Source organism: Ceratotherium simum, chromosome 4 (genome assembly GCF_057802395.1).
Source record: "Ceratotherium simum simum isolate JZ-2026a chromosome 4, ASM5780239v1, whole genome shotgun sequence".
In the NCBI taxonomy this organism is placed as follows: Eukaryota; Metazoa; Chordata; class Mammalia; order Perissodactyla; family Rhinocerotidae; genus Ceratotherium; species Ceratotherium simum.
The window spans coordinates 58411674-58426391 of NC_141903.1; the positions used below are offsets into that span (position 1 = coordinate 58411674).

The 14718-nt window shown below is 33.0% G+C and overlaps 1 protein-coding gene across 2 annotated transcripts in view; it reads right to left on the reverse strand.

Moving 5' to 3' along the window:
- Positions 1–875: 875 nt before the first annotated feature.
- YTHDC2 (YTH N6-methyladenosine RNA binding protein C2) overlaps positions 876–14718 on the reverse strand; it is a 77158-nt gene continuing 63315 nt past the window's right edge. For both annotated transcript variants that reach the window (XM_087429917.1, XM_004420304.3), the window contains 6 exons: positions 13965–14257; positions 10686–10863; positions 4921–5124; positions 3993–4175; positions 2591–2678; positions 876–2493 (listed from right to left, as the gene is read on the reverse strand). In XM_087429917.1, the coding sequence (XP_087286043.1) occupies positions 2598–2678; positions 3993–4175; positions 4921–5124; positions 10686–10863; positions 13965–14257 (939 nt within the window). In that variant the 3' untranslated portion in view covers positions 876–2493; positions 2591–2597. The remainder of the gene's footprint in view (positions 2494–2590; positions 2679–3992; positions 4176–4920; positions 5125–10685; positions 10864–13964; positions 14258–14718) is intronic.

Here is a 14718-nt window from a genome sequence, read left to right on the forward strand (position 1 = left end):
AATATGCAGAGTTTGAGATTTTATTAGACAGCCAAGTGGAAATTTCACATTTGGCTGGAAAGACTCAGGTGCATCCAGTGGCCTTGGGCATACTGACAGCACTGTGTGGTCCTTTGGGTGGAGTGGAATTGTGGAAAGTTCTGAATCACAGTGAGGATTGTGCTATGGGAAGTTCACTCAGACTGGAAGGCGCGGTCACTTGTGAGTTACATGTTCAGTGGCAATATTTTTGCCCTGGTGTTGATTCAGAGGTGAAGCTCATTTGATTTATTCCTCAAGACTTTCTCTGTTTCAGGATATAAGATTTTTAATGGTGAAGAATGAGTCTCTGAGAACAAAATCTTAGATGAATCTGTCTTTTCTTGAAGTACTCATTTGAGATTATTCTTTCCTCATTGTCTATCTTTGCTGTAATTGGTAGAGTGAGGCTGGATTGTTCAGTGGATACAATGGCACATTACCATAATGCAGTGTTCTGACTGAGAACAGAAGGTGGATGGCTGCATATATTAATATTCAAAAGATTTACATTAAACACATCTTGAGATATTCTTCCACCCCCCTACATTAAAAAGGCGAATTTTTTCAAGGACAGTATTGATATGAAAACATCACCTTCTTTATCAATTTAGTATCCTTCAAGGTATTTGAAATTCGTTAATATCTCAAGGGATATTGTTAATCATTGTTACCTTAGTCCTATTATATAGTATCAGAAATAACAAGACCTAAATAATTTAATAGAATTTCATTTAATAAGTATATTTAAAGTTCATCTCTTCCAAAAACAGCATTTTAATTACATTCAAATTGTATTCATATTAAATATCAACAAACTCATCATTTATATACAAGGGTAGATATTAGAAAACAGATGGAAATTAAAACAAGTTTTATTTCTTAAACGTCCTTACTTCCAGATTTAGAACACCATGAACTGCTAAATATATACCTAAACAAAATGTATACATTATCAGAAAAACACAAGGTGTTCTAATAGGAAAAGAACTGTAATACACATACAGTGGAACATAATTCACATAGGCTCAATTTACAGGTATGTCTCAAAGTATAAAACAAACAAGAAAAACCCAATAACTACAAATACAGGCAAAAATCACAGCTGACATTCAAAACTAATGCACGAACATATAATGCTTTCCCAGAGAAAGTAGAAGGGTTCAAGATTTTATGCTGACCCACGACTTTTCGCTTCTTTGTTCTCAAATACAGAAGCAAAGGACTTAGGTTGTTTTTGTCTTTAAATTAGATTCATGTTGGTTTTTTGTTATATAGCAATGACCCAAATGTATCATGACATGTGCTACCAAACTTGTTCTATTTAGAGCTCAGTAACCAAGATATTTCTTTCATTTTTCGCTGTATTTCTATTCCCCTTCTTAGGAAACTTTATAGACAACGGTGGTAAAGAGATCAAACCAAATAATTCTGAGATGGCAAAGAAATATGAAAGTTGGCACTAATACAGGTGTACAAAAAAATTACCCTGTTTACTAAACCATAAGTACAAAACAAGAGAAATCATATCCAAAAACATATGTAAAGGATAAAAAGTACTAGAAAACACATAGAAGGCATTTAGATTTGCAGTGCTTGTGGACTTCAGTTTGGGAGACATACAGCAACCAAGCTACCACTAACTGTTGAGCACTTTTTTTAACTTGTATAACTTGTTTAATTTCTCAACTTGTCTAAATCAAGTTTCCCTAGCCAAAACAAAGAGGTCATAATTACTGTGCTCATATAAGAGATGTGTGAAGGCTGTAACACGGAAAGAAAGAAGGAGTATGGTACACATCAGGTTAAAAGACGCCGGACCAGGAATAAAACTAAACACTGAATCTGATCTGATCAAAGACAGAGAGAAACTCGGCCTTTCTTCAGATTTTACTGCATTTCATAATCACAGAAAAAGAACAACCCTCCTTTTTTTTCTTAATGTGTCTCAGGTTAAAAATAGCAGAATGAATAGTCCTTAATCAGCCCACACTATTTTGAAAAGGGATATTTTTAGAATTTGGTTGTTTGCTTGTTTGTTTTTTAATGATAAATCTTAAGAGTTGACTCTTCTAAAATAGTGCTCAGATGTATTGATATATTCAGGCCTTTCTTAAAATAAAAAATTTAATTTGCATTAAAAAAAATCCTAAATAAGAGTTATAAGTCAATGTTTTAAACAAATTAAATGTTTAACTTCAAATTATGTTTAAAATAACTGCTGTTGTGTCAAATAATGAAACTACTACTATTTTATTCAATTATAAACATATTGACAAACATTACATAATCATTCCCTATGATCACTATAAAAACTAAAGCTATCCTTTTCTATTTTATATGAAGATGGTGGTCCTAAAGCAACACTCTAAACCAGAAAAGCCCATTCATAACACACAACCCCATCTCAGTTTTTGGAAGTCAGTGCATTCAGTGGTTATAAACAGGCATGATGTTCTTCCGCAGCTAAGAGTTCTGGAAGGGTAAAAAAAAAAAAAAACGTAAGATAATCTGCAAGATATCCTTAACGATCACAAATACTGCCAGTACTCAAAGTCAAGTATGGTATAACCTGAGTGTCAATCAGTTGTGTTTTTTTCTCCCAATGGAAGGCGTTCCCATAACTGGAGCAACTGTTCACCAACCTGGGGCTCTAGTTCCTAGATAAATCAAAAGTCAGAATAAACATAAAAAGAACTGGATTGAACTTTTTTAATCACCAAAACCTATACTGATAAAAATGTAAGAAAGTCACTTTAAATTTCATTTTTCTACCAGAACATGTTAAAATCATATGGCGTATGTTGCTCTAATTCTTTGCATTAAGGTTTATAGAGTTGACTTCCAAACTTCAAGACTGTAGTTAACCTGCAAATACCACAACTATTTGTGACAAAATGGTGAGAGATTTCCATGGAATTCTTCTAAATTTTTTTCTATCTGCAAATAATGAATTTGTTTTTTTTGTGAGTTTTTTCCAATTATTTTATTGAAATCATAAAGGTTTATAACATTGTATAATTTTCGGTGTAAGGAATTTTGTTTTTAATGGAGATTTAGCAAAAGCACAGAGCTTGAACTTCCCAAGGCTTACTGTGAAACCTAATATATTAGATGTTTTGGGGGTTTTTTCCAAGAACCTATCTTAGGTGACTATATAATATTCTTATCATTAGGATAAGGAATTAGATTTATTTCAAAATCATTATTATAGAATAAAAATGAAAATATTCTTATACAATTGAAAAGAATGTCATTTATAGTTCTCTTGTGATATGATGTGCATTTAAAAAGAACCTGAACACTTTTCATACGGTGATTGAATGGAATCACACTAGTTCAAATAAATATTAGCTATGTGACCTTAGGCAAAACTGAGTCTATTTTCTCCTACATAAAACTGAGCTAATAACTCATTTTATGCATTAAATGAAATTACCTCGTATAAAGCAGCTAGCACAGTAGTCCATATATGTTAATTCCCTTCACCTTAACTAGTTTAAAATGCATTTCAGCAGCATCATGAAGGCAAAGCAAAACATAATAGAAATAAAACAAGCCACAAAAATATGAAAAGGTTGTTATTTGTTACATAATTAGTTAAAGCCATAAAGAAGTTAGATACTGTTGTTATCCTTGGACTTTAGTGAAATTACTTCAGAATTACACTTAGTTTTGATCATATCTTTAGTTAGTAAGACAACAAGAGCCTCCATGAAGTAACTTATGAGAGATTTTATATATGCAATGACAGAGGGAAGCCAAATTTACAAAATGTTAAAAAAGCAATGAGCTCTGTCAGACACATTTGCAAGTAGGTTTTTACTAGCTCTTTTACAAATCTGAACCACTATCTCCCATGTGCATATGGAATCTACAATTTGTATTCTTACATTTGCTCCTCAAACAAATCACTGAATAACAGCAAAACAAAAAGAAAAGTAGAAGAAAAAATATTAAATGTCATTATATACCTGCCCATCTCTGCTTATCTGGACTTTCTTGTTGTCATTCCAAGGATTGAGTAAATGGTGTGCAAACTGAAAGGGAAGACTTTCTTTTCGTATCCACTCCACCTTAAACACTCCTCCTAATCCAGCTGAGCCCCAGTCCTGGCTCTTCTCCCTTCCTATCTCAGAAGACATCCTAGAAAATCCCTATGGGTAAAATGAGCCAGAAGAGGAAAGGTGAGGATGATATTAAAATGTCTGAATTCAATTTATCTGAGAAAGCTCTGAGTTTTTTTTAAGATAAAAATAATAGCTATCTAACAAAAACAAAAAGTAAGCTACTTCTTAAATGTTTTTTATAATAAGATGTATTAGCAAATTTTAGAGAAAAGACCAATCCCAGCTTTCTAACATAATTTCAAATATGAACAGATATTTTCTAAATAATGTATCAACAGTTCTAAACTGACATTTAATCCATGATAAGTGGATAAAACCCAACCTCTAAGTTTTTACTTCTGAAATTTATAGTAATATTAAATAATAAATTCATTATTTTGTAAATTCAAATATATATCAAGTCAAGATGAGTTAAGAAACACACTCAGTTTCTTGATTGTTAATACCAACTTCCTTGGCCTATTTAAATAAACATTTTACCAAAAAGTCAAGCTTCTCATTACTTTTAATCCACCTGAAAAATAGTAAATCTAAAGTTGTCTTCAGAAGGAGAAATTGTTTATCTGCAGAGATTCTGGTATGACAAGGCAAAAACAAAGGGATCCCTATTTATCATTCCCTTGAAGAAATGCAATATATTCCTCATTCTCAGCAAAGCAAAATGCACTCTTGCATTCTGATGCAATAAAAAGCCAGGTCTTTGGGTTTTTTTATCTCTATGTGCTAACCTGCAGTCAAAACAACCCCACTTTACTACTTCAGGACGGCTCACCTGGAAATGTCCAGATCCTTGAACAGAAAATATCAAGTAAACCATGCTGCTTTCCCAAAAGGCTCGATTTAACTTCCGCTCATTACTAGGGGTTGTAGACCAGATACCCTTCTGTTGAGAAATTTCAAGGTTTCTCAAATTGCTACTCTTCATTATGAAGTATCGAATAGGCATGTTTGGTCTTGGTGAAGGAGATTTTGAGCCCTATAAAAGAATTGCATAAGGTCTTGAAAGGTAACTTGACCTTTCAAAATCAATAGGCTCCATTAAAAAACATTTTCATAAACATATAAACCAAAATATTTTACCAAATATTCAACAAATGCAAATAGTTCTATCATACCTGAAATCCTTCACAAGGCTGAATTAAAATGAGGTTAAAGAGCAAAACCAAGTACTCATTTTCAGAGCATTCAAAATCCATTATCAGTAAAGGATCCTGGATTACCAACTTTGATTTATATTCCAAACATACTTTCAGAAAATATTTTAATAAACTTTCAAAGCCTGAAAACAAAACAGAAATTGCTCCAGCTTACTGCCTGGATACAGTTTCCAGGCTACAGTGCAGGGAAGGGAAACACAAAGAATCCAATGGTCTTGCTGAATTGAAGAGAGAGAGCTTGAAGTTTAGAGGCCAAGGTCGTTAGAATTTGCATGGCCGTGTACTAGATAGAAGGGAGCTGCATGGAAAGAGAACTCCCAGGGAACAGCAGAGGGGTCCCCACACGTTTTTGGCTAAGTATTGACCAGCACATGAGTGAGAAAAAACGACCCAAGGCCAGGGAAAGATCCAAAGGAAGAGAGTAGACCGAACAATTCCCAAAGTTCACACATGATTGGGAATCTTGCATGTTATCCCCAGCCAGAATGGAAATGATTTGTAATGCATAGGGCATTAGCCAACAGAAGGATCATGCCTTATTGGAATTATATTAGTACCAGAATAAAAACTGCTCTGGACCTACCCTAACACTGCTTAAAAGTAACTACCAAAAGGATTAAACTCATTGCAACTAACTAACTGTGTACCGGAACAATGTCTAGCACTATCTAAAGGAATGTAACAAAAATCTAGCAGCCAAACAAAATTAAAGGAATGCAAAGAAACAGGAGAAAATGACCCATAACCAGGAAAAAAATTAATCAATAGGAACAGACTCAGATCTGACAGAGGACAGAATTAGGAGACAAGGTCGTTAAAGTAGCTATTACAAATATGTTCACAATGTTCAAGAAGGTAAAGGAAACGTGAACATGATGAGAAAAGAAACGAAAGGTATTTTTTAAAGACCCAAAGGGTGCTCTAGAGATAAAAATGTAATATTTTAAGTGAAAATACACTAGAAAGAATGCACAGCATATTAGATGCTACAAATAAAAACATCAATGAACTTAAAGACAGAGCAATAGAAACTATATCAAATGAAGCAAAGAGACAAAAACAAATGAAAAAAATTAAGAGAGTGACCTGCGGAACAATATCAAGTGGACTTACATTTTTGTATCCAGAGTCCCAGAAAGGAAGGGGGGAGGTGAAATATAAAAAATATGTGAAGAAATAATGGACTTAAATTATCCAAAATTGGTGGAAACTATAAACACACAGATTGAAGGAGAAACATAAAGAGAACTAGACCAAGTCATATCAAAATCAAATTGCTGAAAACCAGTGATAAAAAGAAGATCTTAAAAGCAGATAGAGGAAAAAAGATACATTATATACAGAGAAACAAAGATAAAAATAATAGTAAACTTTCTATCAGATACTACGTAAACCAGAAGATAATGAAGTGACATCTTTATAGTAATGAAAGAAAATCACTGTCAATCCAGAATTATACATACAGTAAAAATATCTTCCTAAAATAAAAGTTAAAAAGCCTTTTCAGACAAAAGCTTAAATAATTCATTTCCAGCAGATCTATACTAGAAGAAATGTTAAAAGAAGGTTTTCAGGCAGAAAGATAGGACCCAAGATAGAAATTCGTATCAACACAAAAGAATAAAGAGCCAGGAAATGGTAAATATTGAGTAAATATAAAAGACATTTTTCTGACTTCTGTTAAAAGATAATTGACTATGTAAGTAAAAAATAATACATTGTGGCATTTATAACATATGTAGAAATAAAATGTATGAAACCAACAACACAAAGGACAGAAGGGTAAAATAAAAGTACACTGCTGTAAGGTTTTCAAATTATACCTGAAGTGGCATAATACTGATTCAAGATACACTAAGGAAAGCTAAAAATGGCTTCACTAGTACCAAACATTTAAGGAAGAAATAATATCAATTCTACAAATCTATTCCAAATAACCGAAGTGGAACAAAAACTTCCCAACACTACAGGTGGCCAGCATTACACTGATACCAAAACCATATAAAGATAACACAAGAAAAGAGAACTACAGAATATCTCTCATGAACAAAGATCTCTCATTTAACAAAATTTTTGAACAAAATCAAATCCAGCAATATTTAAAAAGGATAATACATCATGACCAAGTGAGGTGTAAACATCAGAAAATCAATCAATGAAATCCACTGTATTAATAGATCAAAAAAAAAGAATTGTGTTATCATTTCAATAGATGTAAAAAAAGCATTAAGTATAATTCAGCTCTTATTCATAATAAACCCTGTCAGCAAACTAGATCCAAAAGGAAACGTCCCACAGTTACATTATGCTAAACGCTGAAAGAATTAAGGCTTTCTTTCCCTCTAAGGTCAAGGCAAAAAAGTCTGCTCTCAACACTTTTATTAAACATTTTACTGGAGGTTCTAGCCAGAGAGCAACCACACTGGAAAGGAAACAACTAAAACTACCTTTATTAACAGACGACATGATTATCCATGTAGAAAATTCTAAGAAATCTACATAAAAAGCTAATGGAACTAGTAAATGAAGTAAGATCATGGGATATAGGGTAAATATACAAAATTCAAATGTATTTTTATATGCTAGCAATGAACAATTGGAAATTAAAATTTTAAAAAACACAATAAAAAATATAACATACTTAAGGATAAACTTAACAAAAAACATATAATACCTGAACTCTGAAATTTATAAAACACTGCTGAGAGAAATTAAAGAATATCTAAATAAATGCAGATATGTACCATGCTGAAGGATTGGAAGACTAAAAAGTTTTAATTGTCGATTTTTCTCAAACTGATTGACAGGTTCAACACAATTCCACTCAAAATACCAAAAAATTTTTCTGTAAAAATTGGCAAGCTTTTTCTAAAGTTTATATGAAAGCACAAAGGACCTAGAATAGCCAAAACAATTTTGAAAAAGAAGAACAGAGTTGGAGAAAAAACATTAACTGATTTCAAGACTTACTATAAAGCTACTATCATCAAGTCACTGTAGCATTGGCAAAAAGAGAAGTACAGAGATCAATGATACAGGATAGAGTCCAATAAACTGACCACATATTTATGGTCAATTCACTTTTGACAAAGGTGCCAAGGTAACTATTCAATGGAAAAAGGATAATCTTTTCAATAATGGTGCTTAGAACAATTGTATAGGCAAACGCCAAAAAATGATCCTTCCCCTATCCATACCATAAACAAAAATTAACTCGAAATAGATCATATACCTAAATGTAAGAGCTCCAACTATAAAATTTCTAGAAGAAAACATATGAGAGCCTGGCCCCGTGGCTTAGCGGTTAAGTGCACGCACTCCACTACTGGCGGCCTGGGTTCGGATCCCAGGCACGCACCAACGCGCCACTTCTCCGGCCAAGCTGAGGCCGCGTCCCACATACAGCAACTAGAAGGATGTGCAACTATGACATACAACTATCTACTGGGGCTTTGGGGGAAAAAAAAAAGGAGGAGGATTGGCAATAGATAGATGTCAGCTCAGAGCCGGTCCTCCTCAGCAAAAAGAGGAGGATTAGCATGGATGTTAGCTCAGGGCTGATCTTCCTCACAAAAAAAAAAAAAGAAGAAGAAAAGAAAACATATGAGAAAATCTTTGTAATCTTGGGTTAGACAAAGATTTCTTAGGACACAAAAAATACAAACCGTAATAGAAAAAACAGATGAAATCAAAATAGAAAGAAATAGATTAAACAGACCTCATCAAAATTAAAAACATTTGCTCTTCAAAAGACACTGCTAAGAAAATGAAAATGCAAGCACAGACTGTCAGAAAAAATTTGCAAAACATATATAATTAAGACTTGTATTCAGAATATATTTAAAAAAACTCTTACTACTAAATAAAAAAAGACATACAACCAATAAACAACCCAAAAAAGTTGAAGAAAAATTTGAACAGATACTTCACCAAAGAAGATGCAGGAATGGTAAATAAGCACATGAAAAGATGCTCAACATCATTAGTCACTGTGGAAATGCAAATTAAAACTACAATGGGATATCACTATATACCCACCAGAATGGCTACAATTAAAAAGACTAATAATGTCAAGCATTGTCAAGAATATGGAGCAAATGGAACTCTCATAGATTACTGAAGGGAATGAAAAATAATACAGCCATTTTGGAAAACAACTGAGTAGTTTCTTATAAAGTTAAACATACACTTACCATACAACCCAACAATCCTACTCCTGGTATTTATTCAAGAATAGAACACATATTTACATGCAAAGATTTGTACTCGAATATTAGAGCAGCTTTATTCATAATAGCCAAAAAGTGCAAACAATCCAAATGTCCATCAACTGGTAAATGGATAAACAGACTGTGGTACGTCCATGCAATAGAATACTATTCAGCAATAAAAAGTAATAAACTAATAATACACTCAATAATATGGATGAATTTCAAAAGTGAAATAAGCTAGACACAAAAAGCTACATACATATGATCCTATTTACCGGAAATTCCAGAAAAGGCAAAACCCTAGGGACAAAGAGCAACTCAGTGGTTGCCAGGAGCCAGGGAATATGGGAATGTTCTGTATATGACTGTGGTACAGTTACATGATTGTATACATTTGCATACAATTCACTGAACTGTACAGTTTAAATTTGTGAATTTTATTGTGTGTAAATTATACCTTAATAAAGGTATTTAAAAATAAAAAACGTAAAACCTAAGAATGTAAATCTACAAAAAACATTTCTTTTCCTCTTATTAAACAAGAGTGTTTCAGCAGACATTATCACCAGAAAATAACATATAACTAAGTAGCCCTAATCAAATATTCACTTCTGTACTAACAATGCAGAAAAGTAAAAGTAAACATATTCTAAACATTTGAAATCATTCATATTACAAATTTTTAAAAAGATACATAGTTCTCAATTCCCTACCAACACTTCCTATCTTCCTAACCCCATCCTGCCTTGTAGTTTTTAATATAACCATTGAATTGGAGAAATCAATTAACAATGTAAAGAAACCATACTTTCAATTCTGAAATTACAAACTAAAATTAATTTAAGATAACCTTCTTGTTATTTGTTTTAACAAAAAAAGGTTCTGAAGATACAGAAAGAAAATAATGAATAGCCTAGCTACATTCCATCAGTGAATGATCTGTTAGTTTTAAAACACCCCAAGATAGTAATAACTAGAAATATTTGGAAAGCAGAAAAAGCTAAAAAATTTACTCAAGGTGTCTCAAGTTTGCCAGCTTCAATTTATATCTAGAACAGAAGCCATGATTAGTAATTAAAAAGTAGAACTGTTTTATAATTTTGTTTAAATATACAACATTAGATGTGCTACAAATCTGTTCCTTGCCACATTGACTGAAGATACTCTACCTTTCCTGAGGACGGCGGAGAAGGACTAGCACAAGGACTTGGGTAGCTACTGCTGTCTGCAGATTTCACAGAAGATTGATCTGATCGATCATCAGTGCTTCGTTTAGGATGTAAAATTCCTCTATCTTTGTACTTCTGAGGTGGGTGTAGTGCTGGAGATGGAGATTTCATCAATACTCTTGAGTGAGAAGGAGGAAGCAAAGATCAGTTATACATAAGTTCATAAAATAAAGACGCCATTTCAAACCAAAGTTCCCATGACATCATGATTTATGGAATAGTATGTAAAAAGAGAATTTCATTCTTCTACTACATTTAGAAGTTAAAGAACAGTTGGACTATTAGGGTACACTTAGAAAAACAATAGGTAAAAATACATTTAAAACAATCTACAGAAGACTTTAACTTAATATTCACAAATATGCAAGTACTAATTCCCTTACAAAATTCCTAACCTCTTCTACGATGGTATAGGAGAGGTCTTTAACAAGTGTAATATTTTATATTGATAATTTTTGTCTTTTAACATTTTAAAATCATTTAAATACATCTATGCTAATGGCCCTTACTAGACTATCACCCACACCATTTCCCTTCTACTTTCACAGAATATCTTAGAGGCAAGTAAAACAGATTTTAAAGGCATACTAAAAATTACAGTACATTAAAGTGGAAATAATACTGGACAAGAGTCAGGAAAGAAGATTTCTAGGACAGAACTAAATTTACAGTTAACTAGGTATGTGATCCTGGGCAAGTCTCTCAACTTATCTGAGCTTTCATTTCCTTATCTGTTAAATAAAAGGATTATACTAGATAAACTGTAAGATTCTTCTATTCTAAAATTCTATGAATAAATGAAGCAAAGATGGCAGTCAGGAACTTTACAATTTTTTAAAAAGTTTATGTCTTTGTGAACAACTAGAAATTAAAAAAGACATTGAGGGGCCGGCCCCACGGTGTAGCGGTTAAGTGCACGTGCTCTGCTGCTGGCAGCCCGGGTTCAGATGCAGGGTGTGCACCGACGCATCGCTTGTCAGGCCATGCTGTGGCAGCGTCCCACATAAAGTGGAGGAAGATAGGCACAGATGTTAGCCCAGGGCCAGTCTTCCTCAGCAAAAAGAGGAGGATTGGCATGGATGTTAGCTCAGGGCTGATCTTCCTCGCAAAAAAGAAAAGAAAAGAAAATGACAAAAAGAAAACATTGGTTTGAGGGGGCCATCCCAGTGGCATAGTGGTTAAGTTTGCACACTCCACTTCAGTGGCCTGGGGTTCGCTGGTTCAGATCCTGGACACAGACGTACACCCCGCTCATCAAGCTATGCTGTGGCAGCATCCCACATATAAAATAGAGGAAGATTGACACAAATGTTAGCTCAGGGCCAACCTTCCTCACCAAAAAAAATAAAAATAATAATAATCTTCCTAAGATACCTCATTCTATTCCTCACTAAGATTCATCAACTCTAGGCTTTATCTATTAATACTACCAAAAGTCTGAAAGTAGATGAAATTCTATATCCTGCTATTCTACAGGAAAGAGAATGAAGAGTGCCAGGCTGTAACATGTAAGGAAATGAAAATGGCTGATCCCAATATCACAGGTGTAAAAATGAATTTATAAGATAATCAGTTCCTAAAGTATAACTAATATTATACTTTTTAATTCTGATTTTCTTCTGTATTTCCAAATTTTATTAAATGAGTATGTGTTACTTTTATAAAGGAAAAAGGAAGCTTTTGTCTTCTAAAAATGTGTGTGCATGTATGTGTGTGTGTGTGAATATGTGCACACACATTATATACATATGCATTCATACACACACACATATATGTAGTCTCTATGAATCTAACAGATTTTTTATAGACAGATCTAGAAATAACACTACCACACAACAATTTCTATGGAAATGTATTCACACATTCTAAACAATCATTGTTCAAGTAAGCTTTTAGAACAATCTTTTCAAAAAGTAAGGAATGTCTAAGTAGAAAATGTGCTTTTCACTATTCTCCCTTCACTCAGCAGGGTCATCAGAGAGAAAGGTGCAAGCACACACATTATGAGAAGTTTTCTTGGCAACAGGCTGAATTATTCCTAAAATGTAGTATCTGAAGAACGTGGTAACCCATATGTATTATTCCTCTTTAACTGAAGTCTGAACCGATGAAGCCTTTATGCTTCATTCAAATATGCAAAATCTGATCAAAAGAAGGTACTAAAAACCCCATCTGATCCTTGAAAAACAGTAAGCATGACACATCTTTTATGTTTCCGTTGTTTCTATTTTCCAGTTTTTAACAATGAAATCCTATTCTTACCACAGAGACTTTCAATATTGCCAAAACTAGCATCACAGGCAAGAATGTTGTCTTTGTTATCAAGTCTAACAGGGTAAAAAAAAATTTTTTGACTGATATAAAGAAACTTAAATTTGATTCTAACAAATGTTTTAACAATAAGAAATATTCCTGAATCATGGCCTATGATTCATTATAACCACTATTATATTACCAAAATACATTTTTATATAAATAATTCAATATAAGAACTCCCTTATTATTAATAATCATACAATAAACAAAAATATCACATCTAATTGCTAAGTGCTAGAAAGAATAAAAGAATTTGGCTAAACTGTAACAAATTTTGTCACAACAGTAAATTTGTTTACTTATTTATTATACACCTCCTCTCAATAAAATGTAAACCCTCTGAAGGAAGAGATCTTATCTGTTTTGTACATTGCTTTATCCCTCATACCAAGAACAACAGGTATTCAATGTGTCCATGAATGAATGAATGAATGAATGAAGTATTTTTCTGTGGCAATAGTTGTCAGCACTACCGATATCTAGGTAAGACTTGTGGGAAGGTTGTTCTTTTAAATGGCCATAGCCAATACATCTTGCTGTAGGGTATCTAGAATAGATATCACTTGACATATATTAATTAAAATATGTAATAAAAAATGTTGCTATCTTTTTAATAGACCCTAGATTTTTGAATTCTGAAAGTTAAACATCTTGAGTCTTTCCTTATAAAAAATGTCCTTATTAAATAACTCACAGATACCAATAGCTTAAAATCCTTCATATTATCTTAATAGTTATAAGAATTACGTTTTAAAAGTGAAAAACTTCCCATTTTATTGTAACCTCTGTGTATCTTCGATTACAGGAAATTAATTTTTAAATACTATATAAGCACATGATTCTATGATAACTCATTTTCCTGGAGAAAATGTCTTCCGTTTTGATGAAATGTTATAAATTTACCTTTCTGCAGTAGTAGACTCATCAGAAAATTCAGTATCTGCTGAACTTTTCCTACTATTATTTGATCTCCAAGATGATGCCAAAGGAAGTTCTTCTGAAGACATAGGCCTTGGCCTTTGGCCAATTCCAGATGGTTGTTGTAAACCTGCAGACTGTTCTTCAGTGCTTAAAACAGCTATAATAGCTCTTATGGTAGCTTCATCAACTTGAGACCACGGTTTAGACGGAGCTCTCATTCGGCGTACAAATAAGCTGTGCCACTTCTGTCTGAGCTGCAGCAATAAACTGGCTGCCTGTAATAAAATAGTCTCCTCAGTTCAAATAGAAAAAAGCAAAATGTATATCACACTTGCAAGACACCTATTCATTTATTAGTTAAGGTCTGCAACTGTTTCCAAAGAATATATTTTACATATCATATAATTGACTACTAATTTCATTCTTTTTGTTGCATGAACAAAATAAAATTTGTTACCATATTTTAGGCACTAGAGACACAAAATAAAATGAAACAGTCTAATGAGAGAGAAAATAAACAATGTGTGGCAGAGTGTGATTAATACTGGAAAAGGAACAGAAGGGTAAAAGAAAAATACATTTAGCTCCATTCATACTTTATTTTAGAGCCTATAGAACATCCACAGGATGATGTCCAGAAGGCAGCTGGATTCACAGGTCCAGAAAAGGCCTAAGCTAGAGATATAGACAAACTTCGGAGTCATCAATGCATAAATGGTTACTAAATCTACACATA